The sequence below is a fragment of the Emys orbicularis genome, chromosome 4 (genome assembly GCF_028017835.1).
Source record: "Emys orbicularis isolate rEmyOrb1 chromosome 4, rEmyOrb1.hap1, whole genome shotgun sequence".
Taxonomy (NCBI): domain Eukaryota; kingdom Metazoa; phylum Chordata; order Testudines; family Emydidae; genus Emys; species Emys orbicularis.
Window position 1 is genome coordinate 64664706 of NC_088686.1, and position 20024 is coordinate 64684729.

The window sequence follows — 20024 nt, forward strand, 5'->3', positions numbered from 1 at the left end:
ACCAGACTGGGGCGGAGCTCAGGGCTTCTGCCCTGCAGAGAGGGGAGTCTTGGGGCTTTAGCCGGGTGGGGAGTGCCTTCCAGGGCTCTGGGCTTCACCAGGAGTGCAGCTGAAGCCCCCATCAGATGCGCCCCGTGGGGCTGAAGCCTCACTCCGGCTGGTACACCCTGGCTCTCGAACTTCTGAAGATTGTCATATGCGGCTCGGAGGGGCAGTAAGTTTGGCCACCCCAATATATGGTATCATTTTATACCTAACCATTCCAAAATAAATTTGATTCCAATAGAATTTCCTGATGCAGATAACTCTACAGCACCGCAGGGCATGCAATCTCTCCTCACAGATTTATTGCTCCTAATTCTTATAGAGAAAACATCTGCAGCTCTCTGAGAAAATAAATAGATACTGTACCCCATCATGCAGCATATATTCAATGATCAGCCCCCACAGATCTATAAATGATGTCCTGTATCCCTCTTGTTTACGCTGACACAGCTGCTGGTTAAAATATTTCATGCGATCCATAGAGAAACAACTCATCTTGCATTTGGTCGCACATTTCTGGGCTTCACGGATTTTCTCATCTAGATCCTTCTGTGACCAATAAGCATCTTTATACAAGTGTGACATGGTCCTGGGGAAAGGTAATATAGAAAGAAAAACATTAACATAAACAAAAAATAATTTACAAAAATTCTGTTGTTTTGTTAGAGTGTCAGTTTTAAGTGTTGTAGTTTGTGCACTACTTGATTTTTTTATAGCAGTTTGTGGGGGAAAATATCATTTGAGGTTTCTATGACTGTTCTATAAAAGGCCTGTGTGAGTAAAATTTTTTCTGGTGTTTGATATTTCCTTTTTCCAATGACTGCAGCATTTTAAAAGGTGAAATTAATAGGTGTGAATCTTTAGTTTGCATAGATTGGATAATTTATTGTAGAGTTGAAATTTTATTTTCTATGTTTATTTTTCATGATAAATATAAGTTCGTTTTGACTGATAGTATCCTGGCATCATATTATAGTCAGTCAGCATCAAGTTTATGGCACTCCTTAGAATATGGCTTTTCTGGATTCATTTCCTAATGCTTAGCAACCCCTTTGATTTTGCTGGCCTTGTGAGAGGAAAAGGCAAGATGAAATGTAGTCGTGTGGTTAAGGTCATGCCCTAAGACATAAGCAATATGGGTTCAAATCCCGGCTTTACTACAGGGTCTCTGTGTGATGATGGGCAAGTCATTTCTGTACCAAATGTGATGCCAATTTTGAAAAAGGGCTCCAGAGGTGATCCCGGCAATTACAGGCCGGTAAGCCTGACTTCAGTACCTGGCAACGGGATGAAACTATAGTAAAGAACAGAATTGTCAGACACATCGATGAAAATAATTTGTTGAGGAAGAGTCAAAATGGTTTTTGTAAAGGGAAATCATGCTTTACCAATCTACTAGAATTCTTTGAGGTGGTCAACAAGTATGTGGACAAGGGGGATCCAGTGGATATAGTGTACTTAGATTTTCAGAAACCCTTTAACAAGGTCCCACACCAAAGGCTCTTAAGCAAAGTAAGCTATCATGGGATAAGAGGGAAGGTCCTCTCATGGATCGGTAACTAGTTAAAAGATAGGAAACAAAGGGTAGGAATAAATGGTCAGTTTTCAGAATGGAGAGAGGTAAATAGTGGTGTCCCCCAGGGGTCTATACTGGTATCAGTATTAGTCAACATATTCATAAATGATCTGGAAAAAGGGGTAAATGGTGATGTGGCAAAATTTGCAGATGATACAAAACTATTCAAGATAGTTAAGTCCAAAGCAGACTGCAAAGGGCTACAAAGGGATCTCACAAAATTGGGTTGCGGGGCAATAAAATGGCAGATGAAATTCAATGTTGACAACTGCAAAATAACGCACATTAGAAAACATAATCCCAACTATATATATAAAATGATGGGGTCTGAATTAGCTGCTACCACTCAAGAAAGAGATCTTGGAGTCAATGTGCAGCAGCAATCAAATCAAAAAAGCTAGCAAAATGTTGGGAATAATTAAGAAAGGGATAGATAATAAGACAGAAAATATCATATTGCCTCTATATAAACCCATGGTATGTCCACATCTTGAATACTGTGTGCAGATGTGGTCACCCCATCTCAAAAAAGATATATTGGAATTGAAAAAGGTTCAGAAAGTCAACAAAAATTATTAGGGGTATGGAACAGCTTCCATATGAGGAGAGATTAATAAGATTGGGACTTTTCATCTTGGAAAAGAGATGACTAAAGGGGGATATGATAGAGGTCTATAAAATCATGACTGGTGTAGAGAAAGTAAATAAGAAAGTGTTATTTACTCCTTCTCATTACACAAGAACCAGGTGTCACCAAATGAAATTAATAGGCAGCAGGTTTAAAACAAATAAAAGGAAGTATTTCTTCACACAACATACAGTCAACCTGTGGAACTCTTTGTCAAAGGATGTGGTGAAGGCCAAGACTATAGGATTCAAAAAAGAACTAGATAAGTTCATGGAGGATAGGTCCATCAATGGTTATTGGCCAGAATGGGCCGGGATGGTGTCCCTAGCCTCTGTTTGCCAGAAGCTGGGAATGGGCGATGGAGATGGATCACTTGATGATTACCTGTTCTGTTCATTCCCTCTGGGGCACCTGGCATTGGCCACTGTCGGAAGATAGGATACTGGGCTAGATGGATGGCCGTTCTTATGTGAGAGCCACAGCTCCTTGCTTTTCTTTGATCACACACAGTCCCATTGTTAGGAGCATGTGGCATGATTACATTACCCTAATACCACTGCTTATTAGAGTCTCTCATCTTCCTGCTCTTTAATATAAGTTTGGGGAAGTTCAGAGCCACAGTCTGAGCCCAAAGTGTGAGGAAAAAAGATATGAGCCATAACATTTTGATGTCACATGATTTTTTGGGGGGGAGGCACTATATCTCAGAACCCCCTACTTCGAATTACCTCAAATTTGGATCATTAAGCCTACTCTGGATCCTCATGTTAGACAACAATTTTTAAGACACTTAGAATAAGCACGTGAGCCTGGTTAGCTCAGTTGGTAAAGCATCAGACTTTTAATCTGAGGGTCCAGGGTTCAAGTCCCTGGTCAGGTGATAAACTATTCACTAAATTCTTAATCTGTCTCTTTGGAGTCCTGCTTGATGTTACTTCAGGGGGGAGGGATAGCTCAGTGGTTTGAGCATTGGCCTGCTAAACCCAGGGTTGTGAGTTCAATCCTTGAGGGGGCCATTTAGGGATCTGGGGCAAAAATCTGTCTGGGGATTGGTCCAGCTTTGAGCAGGGGGTTGGACTAGATAACCTCCTGAGGTCCCTTCCAACACTGATATTCTATGTGAAATTTTAGAGCACTTAGAAAAATCAGCTGTTAAACCATGCTGATTAAACTTTCTCACTCTGGGCCAAAGGCTGCCAGACAGACAGACCAATGTTTAGGGTGAAACGGAACTGCACTGGGAGGGATAGTTGATCCCATCCCAAATGTATGTCATACAGGACGAATATGCACACTGCACTGCCATGCTTCCATTGTACAGCCAACCAGCCCCACCTCATAGTAGTGGTAGTCCCAACCAGCAACGGACAACAGTGGAAACAGGTTTGGACCCAAAGCTATAAACAACAACAAATCCCTAACAACAGTGCTTAAACACTACCCATTTTCTTCAGATACAGCTGGTGCAACATATTAAAGGATTTTAACTGCAGTAGATGGAAAGCTGGAAGATGTAATAAGTCATTTTGAGCAAGAGGCAGATAAAGAAATGTTAGACAAAGTCAAACTTTCAAATTAAGGTAATATTTAATGACCTGTAACTGAAAAGCAGTGTTAGATTTTCTTCAAATTTTGCAGAATCTTCACAGCCATTCTGGCAATTTTCAGACCAAACCAAAATGTCAAGACAACTTATGGGGAAGGGCTAAAATAAGGTTTTATAATGGAAATTGGTTGCACCCTGACCTATGGAGGCTCTCCATAATAGAAATAGGATTACAATCTTTATGATGGAGAGCTGCTATTAGCATCTCCATGATATTTTTTTACCAGAGCTCTTTGTATCAACATCTTACAGAAAGATTAAATAAAACCCCTGATTGCGTTCTGCTTACCACGTCGTGCCAGACAAACCACTCAGGTATGTTGCACAGTCTAAGACATTTAATTTCTTGAGACCCAATAGACTGCCATATGTCGTTGTAAATGATCTCATTCCAACACCTGTTGTCATGATGGCCACCACTGGAATCTGTTCAACACAAAGACAGAAAGATAGTGCAAACCAAGCGCACATGATTACTCAGAACTGGAAATGGACCGGAAATGGAACACTGGACCCAGTTCAATTCCAAAATTTCATAGTTAAGGCCTCTCTGTTTATTGGATCAGAACTGGAACAGCAAATCCAAATACATCTTCCCTCGGAATCAGATATGGATCCAAACCCAATGGGTCAACCCCGCCTCTATAGAGAAGGGCAGGAATCATAGTAAATTCAGGTGCTTTTATTAATGCAAGAAATGTAGTATTCACCCCCAGCCATTTCATTTCCTTATTGCTTCATTCTATTCTATTCCCCCTTTCTTTTTTTAAATCTCCTTATCAACCTGTGAGAAAATTCAAAAATATTGTTTAATCACCCCTGACAGGGACCTTTTTTTTTTTTTTTTTTCAGGATCATTAAGTTACTTAAACGAACAGAAATTTTGCTTTTGGAATTTACAAGCTTGCGACAGAGAGCAGGTGTTTTAAAAAATATTCACTGGAGAGGTTAACTGAGCCCCCTTGAAGGGGTTTATCACTCACTCCGCAATTGATGGAATTCAAGCAATGCATTAAATACTTGCTAATTAGTTTAGTTAATGTGCATGGGTATTTATCATTCAAGACCACTTATGGACAAGAATGGAACACACAGGTACGAGCCCCAGAACTGGAGATGGTGTACATATTACAAAATGGCCAGACATATGAGAGACACATATGGTGCTCCTTCCTCATAAAGACCTCATTGTGCTGCCTCTGCAGCACTGGGACCCCTTGCTGGGCAGTCAGACACCAGGCCAGGAGTTATATGTGTCTCATATGTGCCACTGCACTGCACAAACTTCTAAGACACAGATTGCATTTAGATACAGTAGTCTTTAATTAGCTAAGTAACTGAGGTCTTTGCAATTGGCCTAGAATTCAGGGGTTCGGAAACTCTGGTACTAGTACCACTGGCAGCACGTAAGCTTAATGTTCCATCCATTCACTTTACAACAATTTTTTAAGAAGCTAGTATGTGACTCAATACAGTTTGGGAGCCACACATAGTGTAGTCATCTTAGCCATATGGAAAATCGAGGAAACCTTCAGCAGACGCCTGAAAGGCAACTATCTAACCCAGCTTTCAAGTTTACCTCCCAAACGGCTGAGAGGATACACCTGTTCAGAAAAAGTGTCAACAACAATAATTTTTATACTTATGAAAACATAACTTAAGAGTCTTTTGGAACAGAAACACGTAGCTGCAGGGTGACAGGTTTCAGAGGGGTAGCTGTGTTAGTCTGTATCAGCAAAAACAACGAGGAGTCCTTGTGGCACCTTAGAGACTAACAAATTTATTTGGGCATAAGCTTTCGTGGGCTAGAACCCACTTCATCAGATGCATGGAGTGGAAAATACAGTAGCAGGTATATATATATATATGCATCTGATGAAGTGGGTTCTAGCCCATGAAAGCTTATGCCCAAATAAATGTGTTAGTCTCCAAAGTGCCACAAGGACTCCTCGTTGTTTTAGGTACAGGGGTTGCACATGCTCCAGCTATTATTTGTTTATTAGCCACATTTGCTGTCCAGTTTGCTGAGCACTCACATGAGGGAAGGAGAGAGTGGACACCCAGGATTCCACTTCACATACCTCATGGTCCTGCAGGTCCTCTTCTAGCTGGAGAACGTTTTTCAGGGCAGCAGCAACATACTTCTTTCTTTTGCACAGGAAATCCTTCTCCTCTGCACACAGGTCATACCCTATGCGCACATCTAGGTCTTGTGGACAGGAACAATGACTAGGACAAACACATGCATTCTTATTACATATTAATATTCATAGTCAATTTCAGGACTTACACTACAGAAAACCCTAAACATATGTATAGACAAAGCTTTTCCACACCCCTATATAATCAGGTTGATGTAACATAATAAGCAGAGAAGAGGATGATGTCAGTATTAGCTGATATTTTAATTTTATTTTCTAAAATTAGCTAAAGTTATATATTGTTGCAATTTACTGAAGTGGAACTTCTGCTTTACCTCTAAGGTTAAAAACCTAAAGGGCCAAATTTTCATAGGAGCCTCTTGAATGATGACTATAAAATTGGTGGAGTGTCATCACCCTCTTGTGGCTAAATACTACCACAGAATTACATTTACATTTTTAACATCTCTGAAGTATATGTAATCATGACGCCCTCTCCTGGCAGCAGTCCATACAGGATACAGGGTTTAATCCTGGCCCTATTGAAGTAAATGGGAGTTTTGTCATTGATTTCAGTGGGGCCAGGATTTCACTCTAGAAACTCTAAACTTCCTACTCAAGCATGGCTTTTCATAGCTAAGCACTAGTAGATTTCTTTCATGTCTAGTTTTAGTCACAAATTGCAAAGCACAATCTTACTCAAGGAGGAAAATTATGGGCATGTCAAATTTAAATTTTAAAAACAAAACTGTTTTTAAAGTTATCCAAGTGCAAAGATGAAAAGTGTATAGAAAACATTTTTTTCCTTCACCAAGATAACTCAGAAACAGGTACGTGGATTTTCTTCAGCATTTCAAATGAAATTAACTTTTGGACTAAAGGCTTGAAAAATTCAACAACAAAATATTAGTTACAAGCAGAATCCTGTGTAGCCTCAACAATCTGGACCTAAATTATTTAGCACAACTTTCTTATTTCTGTGCTAAATTCTACATTGGAATTGCAATTTCTGCTGCATTATGAAATGGATAATGAGGTTTTTATTGCAATAAACAATTTTAGAAGTTCACTGCACTGACTGTAATATTCATTTAAATATTTAATGCAATGCAAACTCGTTCTGAATTTATGTTGCGCTGGTGCAGAAGTCACCATTTACAGCAGAGTTCGGTACTGGAGTGCCATGCAGATCAGGAGTCATGCAGCACTACACTATTTTTCATTTTATATTAACATAGTTTTTGATGGTGATTAGTAGGATTATCCTTTCCTCATCAGATGCAGATCCCCATATCTAGCTGCACCAGCTATATTAAGGGAAAATCCTGTCCCTAGCTCAGTGGCTGCAGATGGCCATTGGTACAATGCTACTTGTAAGGTTCTGCGGCATGGAGAGGATGAGATCTGTGGACTCTATACAGGGAATCTGAGCTGCTGTGCATCCTAAGGACTGGCTTACAGAGCAAAGAATGTGGGCAGGACAGGGCTAGGCTGGAGGCAGTGGACCCATCACTATTCAGATCCACCAGAACATTCATGACAGAATGCAGGGGGAAGAGAACAGTGTAACACCAACAGACCCCGGTCATCATCGAGATCGAACCGGGGACCTCTGGAGCTTAGTGCGTGAGCCTCTACTGCATGAGCTAACAGCCATATGGCTGTTAGCTAAGGCTGTAGAAGACTCATTAATCTCTCTCTAAGTGGTCTCGGTGCCACAAGATGGGACAGAACATCCCACCCAGAAGGTGTGTGGGTTACAACAGCATGAGCTATGACAGCCTTAGAAGAGTACTGGTAAGCATGGAGCAGCTACTTTACACTGCTGAACCAGAGCAGAGAGAGAATTCCTTTTTCCCCACTCACAGAACCCAGCTACTTGGGCTTGGTGCAGTTGGGAAGGGTTTGCCCCTTAGGGCTGGTCTACACTGGGGGGGGATTGATCCAAGATACGCAACTTCAGCTACGCGAACAGCGTAGCTGAAGTCGAAGTATCTTGGATCGAATTACCTGGGGTCCACATGGCGCGGGATTGGCGGTCGCAGCTCCCCCGTCGACTGCGCTACCGCCGCTCGCTCTGGTGGAGTTCCGGAGTCGACGGTGAGCGCGTTCGGGGATCGATATATCGTGTCTTAACGAGACGCGATATATCGATCCCGGATAAATCGATTGCTACCCGCCGATACGGCAGGTAGTGAAGACGTACCCTTAGGGCAGGTCCACACTGGGGCGGGGGATCGATCTAGGAAACGCAACTTCAGCTACGAGAATAGCGTAGCTGAAGTCGACGTTTCCTAGATCGAACTAAATTTACTTACTGCGGGTCCACGCGGCGCAGGCAGGCTCCCCCGTCGACAGCGCTTCCTCCTCTCGGCGAGCAGGAGTTCCGCAGTCGACGGGGGAGCGCTTCTGGGATCGATCTATCGCGTCCAGATGAGACGCGATAAATCGATCCCAGAAGATCGATCTCTACCCGCCGAATTGGGCGGGTAGTGTGGACCTACCCTTAGTGATTATATTTAGTGAACTCAGTAATACAGGGCTGTTATTGGTGCTGTGACTGGAAGATAAATAAATTAATAAGCAGATATAACACTAAATTGAACTGCTTGGTATAGTGGGTATATAATTTTTGACTGCTTTGAAATTAGTTACACATTCTAAAAGAAAGTTATAGATAAGTTTATTGTTTGGCAGCCTGAGGTATTTTCATCAGCTTGAGCAGCAGAAACTAGTCATTATTGTCAGACAAGTTGATCAAGATGGCAGTGGTGGTGAGGGACTCCCCTATGAAAATCATGTGCTATTCTGCAGTGACTGCTGTACACAGAACTAAAAAGCCTTTTTTTAATGCAGAAAAAGAATAAATGTTGCTGTATTGTGATTGATTAAGGCCACGCTTCAAGAAGGCACTAAAGTACATGTTTAAGCCTCTCCCTGTTCAGGAAAGGACTTAAGAATGTATTTAACTTTAAGTAGGTACGTTAGTGCTCTCCTGAATAGGGATGCTTTCTTGAATTGGGGCCTTAATCTGCCCAAGCTATATATTACATAAGATTATGGATAACACTAAGGAAGTGGGCAACATATCAGTCAGTGTGTGCACAAATTGCTAGCTACCCTGTCTAATGTAGTTTCTATCTAATGTCCAGTGTCATATATTGGGTATGTGTTGTGCATTCTTTTAAAAAATACATTCTAGTTTTCAATCCAAAAATGTTTGTTTTTTTTAAAAATGCAGAAAGTGGCACGGGCAAAGCTTGGCTGACAATGTCACTGGCATCCAAAGAAACAGGAGAAAAGCTCTTACCAGTCTTCTGCCTTCACATGCAAATCAAATCTTTTCTCCTGAAAAACAAGAATGTAACTATGAAGGTACAATCATAGTTTTAAGCTTTCCTTCCTTCCCTTCAGCCTTGAGAGTGAGATTTATTTGCTCCCCAACAAGGCACAGCAGCCACAAAATTGAGTCCCCCACTAATCCAAGAGATGTATATAGCTTCAAAACCACTAATTTATTTGTAATAGAATTTATTCTTAGTAGCTCAGTATTCCCCAAAGGTTTCAGACAACTGTACCAATTTACCTGACTGTGACCTCATTGGCACCAGCCAGTTCCCTCCAGTGCCCATTCAATTATGCAAACCATCAAACACAATGAAGAGTGAAATCCTGAAGCTCCCAGATTCAGTCTCATAACTGCAAGACTTTGACTAGAAACAGTCAAAGATCTATTGTGTATTAGACAGTGCACAAATGAAAATAAGATATACCAGGCCCCAGCAGAAAGGCTCATGATTAAGGCAGAGAATGGAAGCCTAGCGTATGAGTCTCAAAAGCCTGAAGTACCAGAACTGGAGCTTGTTTCTGTGGTTAGGAAGCATATTGGATGCCAGGTTGTTTCAAAAAGGTTTTCCAGACTGAGAAACATTTCATTTTTTCTTAGAAGTAATATTTTTGGGGGAAATTGAAGTGCTTGTGCCCACATTTATGCAGGCAAAGCAATTAACTGCACATGCTAACCATGCTAATTGGTATTTGCATACACATTTTCTACCTGTATATGCAGTGGACAGGTTTCTGTGTGCAAATATGTGTAAGCCTGTTGCATGTGAATCTTAGCCTCTATTGTTTAAAAATGTGGTTGTTACAGTCCTTATAATATTTCTTTGTGTGTCTGTATTTTTTTGTTTTGTTTAGTGCAATGTGCTGTACATATAGTTGACATCAATACACCCTTCTGAGACAGAGAGAGCTAGATGGATAGCACTGATGGCAAGACAGATATTATAAACTGTACCAAGAAACTCCTCTTCATCTGAAGCAAAAGGACAACGGTTGCCTCTAAATCTATGAAGGCAGACTGGCCAGCTTACTGTATAGCTGAGGAGCTGTCCTGAGAGGCAGAGTTGGGGAGGGGGAGGGAGTGCGGCTGGGGAATTAAGGAGGCAGAATACATACAGGCTGGGGAATTGGGGCTCCCTGCTGTCCAGCCTGCCTCTCCTCTTTTTAAAGGACAGTTCAAGACACATTTACACAACACCAGTATTTTTTTAATCGCATTGGCCCAAATTGTCTCTTGGAGATCTGGACACTGAAAAGACAACGCTGTGGCACCATCCCCCTTCACCAGCCCCACAAAATGTCCCTTTACGGATGCTTGCTCAGTGCAGAAGGGGCTCAGCAAACTGTTTATGGGAGGTGGAGATGGAGCAAGGGAGGCGTCATACTCAGTGACACCCTTCTCTGCTCTGAACTCAGCTGTATTATCCATCTCTGTATCCTCTGTTAGCATGTGCAAGATGACCCAGCCAAATGACAACATGGCCTTGAGCAGCGCCTATGCTGCTATGGAAAAAGGAGCCAGAGAAGCTGTAGTCATCCCTGCAGCACAGATCCCAGCTCCATGGAGAAGGAAGCAGTTCCTTTCTCCAAGGTCTGAGGAGAAATTCATAGAGTTTTTCTCCCTCTTAGTACCCTCCTGCAGGTTTTTTCTGTGGGAGGGGATAATCTAGCTCTTTATTCTTACATTATAATTTTTTAATGGGTCACTGTTAATTCCTAAAGGCTGGCAGCCGGAACTCACCTCTGCTACTGTTACTCTCTCTCCCATGGGGAGCGAATTCAGCATTACAACTGGGGAGCCTGTGTTTATAGTGTAGGTACAGGTACGCTGGGGGGAAAAAAAGTTTATTTGCACAAAAAGGAAAGGTTTACCCTGCTCCCCCATCAAAATAGATCCTGTTATCTACATATTACTATTATGCTTATAAAGGACAGTTATAACATACAGCATTGTAACGCTTCTTCTTCGGTAGCATAACATTCAGTGTTGGCTCCATATACTTGACATAGTGGAACTTGGTAGGAAATGAAGGGCTAATGATAGCATCAGGGCCCAGTGTAAGATCCTGTGTTCCTTCATAGGAACTTTTCACCGTGAGGGAGAGGTCTTTCCCTGATGGAAAAAGAAAAAGCACACAGAGAACCTTATTATTATCTGACTGCAAAATTATGCTTACATGATCAAATTTAAGAAAATACTTAGGAGTTTTCTATATTGCATTCAAAGAGTCCATCTAATAAGCCAAGAAAAACATAATCCCTCTAGAAAAAGCCTACTACTCAGCTAAACAAAATGAAACCTAATGTATACAAGTGTGAAAGAACTAATGCTCATGAAAAATAACTACCATGCTTTTTCATACTAAAAAACTGGACATGGTAGTTAATTCCGGTTCACAGCTGTAGCTCATCTACTAAAATATTAATACTAAATATGATCTGCATAAAATAGTCAACTTCTGTCTGTAATAATAAGTGTCTGTATGATACACTAAACAATCTCTTCAAGCTTTTCCGCAACACACTGTATTTTATTGCCCTTGTTCCATGATTGTAATGTATGAAATACGCTCTTTTCTCTCTCAAAACACATAGGTTTACATTTTCAAAAGTGATGCCTGATTTTGGGTACCCAATTTGAGACACCTTGAGGGAGCCTGACTTTTAGGAAGTACTGAGCACCTGCCTACTGAAAATCAGGTCCTTTTCAGATGTCTTCAGTTTAACATTAATATCACCATCACTTTTAAAAATTTAGGCCATACAATACAGAGCGATTTATTCAATATGACATGGAGACATCAAAAATATTTGAATCAAAGGGATTAAAATAATCAAGCAAGATTTTTGACAAATGATATACATAGGTGGGATGTAGCTGAAATTAGGATAAGAAGGAGATTTGTATTGAAGGGGTTCATACGCATGGGGTTTTAAATGGAAATTTTTTTGCACTATATTCCAGTGAAACAAATTTCTACTATAGCATTTTATATCGTACACATTAACCAAGAGTTCTTGTTAAATGACCTCATAGACTTGTTTCTTTGGTTCCATTTGTTTTATGTTTAGTTCCTTCACAGACAATAAGTTGATATTATAATAATCTTCCTTATAGTTCTTACATGGGTTATTATAGCATCATAATGCTGACTGCTCAGCACATCTGAAAATTGTTCTGGCACTAAATCTGGATTTAGAAATCTACCTTTATGGGTTTTGTTGGTTTGTGTGGTGGTCTTGCCCCAATTCTACACCATGGCATGGATGCTCTACAATGGATTTGTTTATTGCATGTTAAACTAATACAATAGTTTAATAAATAAAATAATACAATACAAAGACTCTGAATTCCTTTCTGTAATTAAAGATGCAAAAATTTAGGGCTCTGAATTATTTCCTGTTTGCTAATGAAAACCATGTTGTAATATACATCAGCTAATGCAAGGGACCAAAGTTAAGGCTGCTATCATAGAAACATAACTCTGAATGTCCTGACACTTGTGTGATTAAAATCTTCTCTTTAGTGTTGTTTTAATGTAGGCTGTTTGCATACAGCCACATAGATGTATGTGATGGAGTCAATGTAATCCATAACAGAGATCACGCATCTTTCTGTAGTTGTTAAAAAGTTCAAATAATTTGAAAATATTATTTTATTCCATGCATTTATTGTAATGATCTATAGAACACATATCACTATAGCAGTGTAAGGATCTGGTTATTAACAGCCAGTTAATAAAGCAGTAACCTCACTTGATTTCTGCTGCTTCTTCTCATCCACCTGAACTTCCAAACAGCAAAGTGCACGAGACTGTAACAGAGAAGAACAATAAAACAACTCATCACAGAGAATGTCTCAGTTCGAGATTCCATTCCCCATCCTAATCTATTACTGTCTGAGCTGGCTGTGGGGTTTGAACACTGTGAAGGCAGCACTCTCAGTCCCTGGAAGAGCTAATTGCCTGGCACTGCTCAGCATTAAGCCCTCTAGTCAATGATGAGTGAAAGTGAAAGGCTCTGGGGGAGTCATATCTAATCGTCAGTGGGGGCTGATGACAAACTAAATGGTGTCTAGAGTTAAGTGTGTCAGGATGCAAAATGGCAGCACTTTTAGGGTCCTAACAGGGATACAAAAGACCAAACAAGGCAAAAACATAATTAGAGAAATCTACTGAGAGCACAGGAGTCATTGGTGGAAACAGCCCTTGTCTAAAATATTGTTATGAATTTTTAGGTGGCGGTAGTTCCTCTGTCACTGTATGAAATTGTGGTGGACTGATGTCTGGGGGGAGCTGACAGCTACACCTATCTCAGCGTCTCCCACTGTAGGGAATGGGGTGGGTGAACTGGCTGTGAGGAGGTTCACAGTTATACCACTTCCAGTTTTTGCAAGTAGGAGTTACTGTGTACATTTTTGGAAGAGTGCTGGCTTGAGGGAACTCACAGCTACTCCAATCACAGCCTCTCCTATAGTGGGACACTCTAGGATATACACTCTAAGAAATAGGGTGAAACAGCTGAATAGCCGAGAAATCATAGTTACTTCATTCCCAGCCTATCTCAACAGGAAAGAGAGGGTGTTGGCCTGCTGACTGTGGAGCTGCTCACAGCTTCTCTAGTCCCACCTGTATTACCAGTATTGCTATATGACAGGAAAGATCACAGAACAAAAAGTTACCACTAGTGCTCCATTAGTTATGATGGCTTCAGGAGGACCTGAACTAGGAAACAAAATGAAAAATACATATTTCACTGCTAGGTTAAATAAGGTGACCACTCTTTTCCCCCTGGATGTTTATCTTGCTTGTCACTCATATGGAAGTGTTGGGAGTGATAGCGAAGACCAGGCAACAAGAGTAACTGTGGCAGACATGTGATGCAAAGTTCCTCACAATGCTTGCTTTGACTATGCACACCTGCTACAGTTCCTGTTATTCTTGTTCTTCTAAGCAGAGCCTTACCATTGTGCCAAAACTGATTGATATGAAGAAATCACAATTTAAAAACAATTTCGATCATGCTTGATAATGGGGCTAAATAGTTTTTCACAGTGCTCTCACAGTCCCATAACCATGTAAATTGGACTCTTAGTTAAGCAAGTTAAATTCCACCTCTCAGGACAGGCCATGTTGTCAAGTACATTTAATCTACCAACATTATGCTAGTCCACTAGGATATACATGCTGGGAAGTGTCTTGATTCTAAGTGTGACACTACACCCCCATATTCTTCATAGAGATATTGTTATGATGTGATTATGACATAACTAAGATGTATTTTGGGCAAGATAAGGCATGTGAGATATCATTGGAAAGGTTATGATTTACTGAATATGACTATCCTATTTGTATGCATGTATCATTTCTGTATCTGAAGTTAGGAATATTGACTGTGTATCAATTACAAGTGGGTTTACGTGTGGGGAATGCCCACCAGTCAGAATGCAATCAGTCTAGAGCAGTGGTTTTTCAAACTTTTTTTCTGGCAACCCAGTTGAAGAAAATTGTGGGGTTTAGGGTGGGGGGGGGGCTCAGGGCTAGGGCAGAGGGTTGGGGTGTGGGGGTGAGGGCTGCAGGGTGGGTCTGGGAATGAGGGGTTCAGGGTGTGGGAGGGGCCTCTGGGCTGGGGGTTAGGGTGTGGGAGGGGGTCAGGGCTCTGGGGTGAGGCCGGGGATGAGAGGTTTGGGGTACAGGAGGGTTTGGGGGGGGCTCAGGGCTGGGGCAGGGGGTTGGGGTGCAGGAGGGGGTCAGGGATCTGGGCTGGGGGTGCAGGCTCTGGGGTGGGACCGGGGATGAGGGGTTTGGGGTGCAGGAAGGGGTTTGGGGGGAGCTCAGGGCTGGGGCAGGGGATTGAGGCACAGGGCTGGGACATCAGCTTACCTTGGGGGGCTCCCAGTCAGCGGTGCAGTGGGGGTGCTAAGGCAGCTTCCTGCCTGTCCTGGCACCGCAGACCCAAAAGACTCTGTGCCCCAAAAGCAGCCAGCAGCAGGTCCGGCTGCCAGGCACAGGCACCGCTCCCCCCCCTTCCCCCCCGCAGCTCCCATTAGCAGGGAACCAGCCCATGGGAGTGGGAAGCCAGTGCTCGGGGTGGGGGCAGCATGCGGAGCCCCATAGCCCCCCCACCTAGGAGCCAGACCCGCTGCTGGCCACTTTGAGGGGGCAGTGCGGTCAGAACAGGTAGGGACTAGCCTGCCTTAGCCGGGCGGCACTGCCGACGGGACTTTTAATGGCCTGGTCGGTGGTGTTGACCAGAGCTGCCGTGACCCAGGGCCTTACGTTCTGCGACCCAATACTGGGTAGTGACCCACAGTTTGAAAACCACTGGTCTAGATGGCTCACTGTGAGGAAAAGCCATTAGACAGAATAATAGGCCTTTGAAGATGCTAATCTCCCACCTTCCTGGGAAGGCTTCCTGAGGATGTTACAACTAGCCTTTGAGTTATGACTGAAAGGTCCTGTGATCAAGTCACCTGGTACTGGAATCCATCCTGGAATACCAGTGTTTTTCCACTGACTGGCGTGGGAACTAAGTTTGGAAACAAAGAGTTCCCGCCATATGCAAAGCTATTTAAGGCAGGAGAGTGACCTCAATGTGACTCACCTGTCATATGGAGATCTATGGATGAAAAAAGCTATGTTGTATTATTTATTTATCATTATTAATTATTAATTATTCAATTTAGTATATAGGGAAGAAAATTTCTGGGACTGAAGTGGTGCTGTGGGTGGCAAACAAAGGATTCTCAGCTTTGTGAGTATGAATTAGGATGAAAAATTAACCAAACAATTCAATTTACAAGTATGAGTCAAGAGATTTTCCACCACATCTGAGCTTGAGCATACATAAAAAGATTGATACAAATAAGTCTTCTGAAGAATATAACTAGGCCACAAATTGATGTTGTGCAGAGACTCGCCAATGCCAGGAAGAATTTTTTTACATTAAAGGTGATCAGATTATAGAACAAACACCCAGATTCTGCTGATACAGATAAGCTGTATACATGATTCCAGTGGGGAATTTACTAGAGTTCTGAATCCAATGGGTCTGGCAATTTTCTTTGGAGGCAGCAATTATATGAAGCAGGTTTCCAATTGCTGGTTTATTACTCTCTGAATTTTTGCATCTTCTAATTAATTTGTATTTCACTTACATGCTCTCCAAGGTAAATTCTACCTCTAGTTCCTCCTGTGCCTAAAAATAAAAAACACAGAAATGAGTGAAGTCACTATATGCTATTCTCTCCCTACAGGGTTTGTTCTCTGGTATGCAATAGAGGAGGAAGTGAGTGAAATTTAATGGCCTGTGAAATACAGAGGGTCAGATGAGATGTTTTAATGGTCCCTTCTGGCCTAAAACTCTATGAAGCTTCTGCAAATTAACACACATTTTTGTTTTTTGGTGTAGAGTCAGTCACTCTGCAGTTTGCTTCATCTTCTAGGGTCTTAATTTTTTTGTTCTTGACATTATTCTACTACCCAGTAGCTGCTCTTGCTATTAATATGGGAAGGTTAACAGGGTTATATGTCCTGTTACCCCATCTCTTTGACCTCTCTGAGGAATGTTAAAAAACAACTGCTATTACTGAATGATTAAGGGACATTGTTAACTCTCCTGCCCAATGTTCCTTATATTTGCATCAACAGCACCAATATGCCAGCAATATTGTTAAAACATAAATACAGTGGCCAGATGTCTAGATGCTAAGCTTTCCTGCTGTATGCCACTCCATTTCAGCTATATGTGATATTGTAATGTAATCATTTAGAAAATTTTTGTGAACTACAGAGCCCAGTCTTCCAAATAAGGATACTTAAATATATTTAGATCCTGTATTTACCTTTCAAATATGAATTCATGTTTTTAAATGCCAATTTAAGTGACCAAATGTGGGATTTAGAAATCTCATTCAGATGCCAGTATTTGAAAATTGTGTCCGAGTATATAATTTTTAGCTGAGTTTAGACTAGTACCAGATCTAGATGTTACAGTCACACAGTTGCTGGGTTAATGGAAAACTTGGACAACAGATCTCTGATTACAGCCATTGGGGTTGACAGGCTCTGGGAGGTTCGCTCTTAGTGGCAAGACCAGGAGAAAGGGTCTTTGCCAAGAGCATCATATGTTTGCCATGTTCCACTGGCCAAGTACGCTGAGGCCAAATTGCTCTGTATAAAGGTGAAGCAGTTTTACTGTGTAGTAGCTGAGACATACTGGAGGTATAGCTGGCCAATCCATGACATAGGAAGGAAAAATAGTAGTAGTAGTATGAGTAGCTGGCAGGAAACCGAGGCAAGTGTGTCTTTCTCACCCAGCCCTGCCTATTATTTTGGATCTCACCTTTGGGTCAGTCTTAAAGTATATGAGAACTCTTTCTCCAAGTGGAAGTTTAGCTACATCGAAGTACACAGTGAAGAGGTGATCATCCTGGGTAACGACATCCTCATCATAGACACTCAGCTCCAGCACGTTCTGGGAAGGGAGATGAGGGGATTTAGCAATCCTACATGCTGGCTTTCACAGAGCCCAGGAAGCAGGGACTCCTGGGGACAGTCTATTTTTACCTTGTGCAGGGAGAGGAAGAAAAGTGAAGGGATACGGAAATTTTGCAAATATCCAACTTTGAAGAAATCTATTCTAAATCTAAGTAATACAGTTTCCTCCCCAGTTCAATTTAAATGCTATAAGTTAGGTATGTGAGTGAATGATACATTCTGTTTCCGCAGCATAAGTAAGAAACCAGGCCCCTCCAATGAATTGTCACATATTAGCACTCCATGACAGCCAGGAACCTAATTGTCATGCCCTGTGTAGGAAAGATATCATGAGAGAGACAATGGAAAAACTGAAGGAATCTAGAAAATTCGTTAGAAGCCAAATCCCAGCTGCTCCTACATTCCTTGCTGTTCAGGGAGAAATGATTGGTGGATCTGCATGATGGTGGGTACACTGGCCACATGCCCAACCTCCACTGCATGGGACTGTACAGGGCCCCATGACCCCACAAATCCTGCTCCTGTGCAGTATAAACTCACCAGTTTCATTGCATATGGGACTTTTCACTTTGTGGAAGAGGGGGAAGGATTTGTCTCTAAGTTACAGGCCACACATACTGGGCTCCATTTTGCTCCCATTGACATCAATGCAAATGATGCTATTGACTTCAGTGTGATCCGGGGCAGGACCGCTATGGGTAGCCTGTAACTAAAGAGCAAAACCTGTCCTCTAGCACAAAGCTCAGGGCCACATACTTGGTCGAATTGATACAGTCTCACTGAGCAGGTAGGTGAACACTGCCTATGAATTGTGTAGCAGTGGTTACTGCAAGAATTCATTTATTGTCAAATTACGTTGAGTGGTAGAGTGAGCCAAAGCAAATGCCATGTAATCTGTAATAAGAATATGTGCTTTATTTTCTACACATCAGCATGCAGGTGACATAGTAATTACTATGGTAAAGTACCTACTAAATGCAATTCTAATGCTGTATGTGGGGATTTTATATTATTATGCCTAATTGCACAGCAATACCAAGTAAATCTTTTGTTGTCACATATAAGGAAATTATATTTACATGCCATATGTGTGCTGAAAAATTAAATACCTTTTACTAAAGAAATATTCCAAATATCCTGCAGTTTACCCAGCACTTTAGCTTGATACCAAGCTGCTAACAAAGGCTTTAACCTAAACTATAACATTTTTGACTTGTAAATGATTGGTATTTTTAACTTGATCTTTAACCTTACCTTTAAATTTTCCAGGTTTTCATATATTTTTTTCTTAATAACTAAATGTCCTGACAGTTAGTTAATATAATACTTAACTAGTTAATGTGTATAAAGCACTTTGAACATAAGTGGCATATAACTTTTAAGTGTTATTGTTACTATTCTAACAATGTAGTTTCACCATCACTTACTTGAAGTGTCATTACTACCTTAGCTGTTTTTTAAAGATTTGGATCTTAGAATCCTTTTGGTCATTTAATATTTAAAAACACCAACATGCAAAAAAAAATGTAGATTGTTGTTTTCTTCTGACAGAGTAATTTTATTAAGATTATAGAGATGGTATAAAGATGAGTACAATGAGACAACATATAGCGTAGTATTTGGCAACTGTAAATTCATTGAATCACTGCAGTTCAGCTGACAGAACTTACCAACGGTGCTGGCTTCTCCAGCAAGAGTATTCTATGGATAAAAGAACAGCACACTCTATTGACAGCAAAATGTGTATGGGAAATTAAATTCATTGTAGAAAATTAGGTTCCTTATGTGACACTAGTCACTGGCCTCTCTATCCCAATACAACCAGCTTTCCCACAATAACCCTTCTTCTGGCTTACATATTCCTCAGTTTAGTTGTAATGCACACAATTCACCAATTCAGGCCTCCCGGCTCAGCTTCACAGCTGAATGGAGTGCATTGTGTTCTGAGACTGAATCACTCTGATGGCAGATAGAACAGCAAAGTAAAAATCCGTGAGGAATCTCAACGCTTTAATGGTTCAAAATTTGTCAGGTATTGAGTAGATAAAACATTGCGGTATATAACATCCACTAAAGAATCAGTCAATTCAGCAGTAGTTAGTAGTGCTGGTTGGGAATTCTTCATCAAAATGTTTTTGGGGTTTGGGGGGTTGTTTATTTTTTGGTGGGGTTTTTTTGTTTGTTT

General features: G+C 41.3%; 1 protein-coding gene and 1 non-coding gene across 2 annotated transcripts in view; one reads left to right on the forward strand and one right to left on the reverse strand.

The window, feature by feature from the left end:
• Positions 1-20024, reverse strand: part of LOC135878147 (cytosolic phospholipase A2 epsilon-like) — a 53782-nt gene that overhangs the window by 11049 nt on the left and 22709 nt on the right. The window contains exons 5-14 of the mRNA XM_065403731.1: positions 17685-17816; positions 16498-16538; positions 14023-14065; positions 13098-13155; positions 11288-11454; positions 11083-11169; positions 9307-9344; positions 5937-6084; positions 4145-4281; positions 412-634 (exon numbers count right to left, since the gene is read on the reverse strand). Coding sequence (XP_065259803.1) covers positions 412-634; positions 4145-4281; positions 5937-6084; positions 9307-9344; positions 11083-11169; positions 11288-11454; positions 13098-13155; positions 14023-14065; positions 16498-16538; positions 17685-17816 — 1074 coding nt within the window. The remainder of the gene's footprint in view (positions 1-411; positions 635-4144; positions 4282-5936; positions 6085-9306; positions 9345-11082; positions 11170-11287; positions 11455-13097; positions 13156-14022; positions 14066-16497; positions 16539-17684; positions 17817-20024) is intronic.
• On the forward strand, positions 3057-3129 carry TRNAK-UUU (transfer RNA lysine (anticodon UUU)). Its single transcript has one exon. It is a non-coding gene; the product is annotated as a tRNA-Lys (tRNA).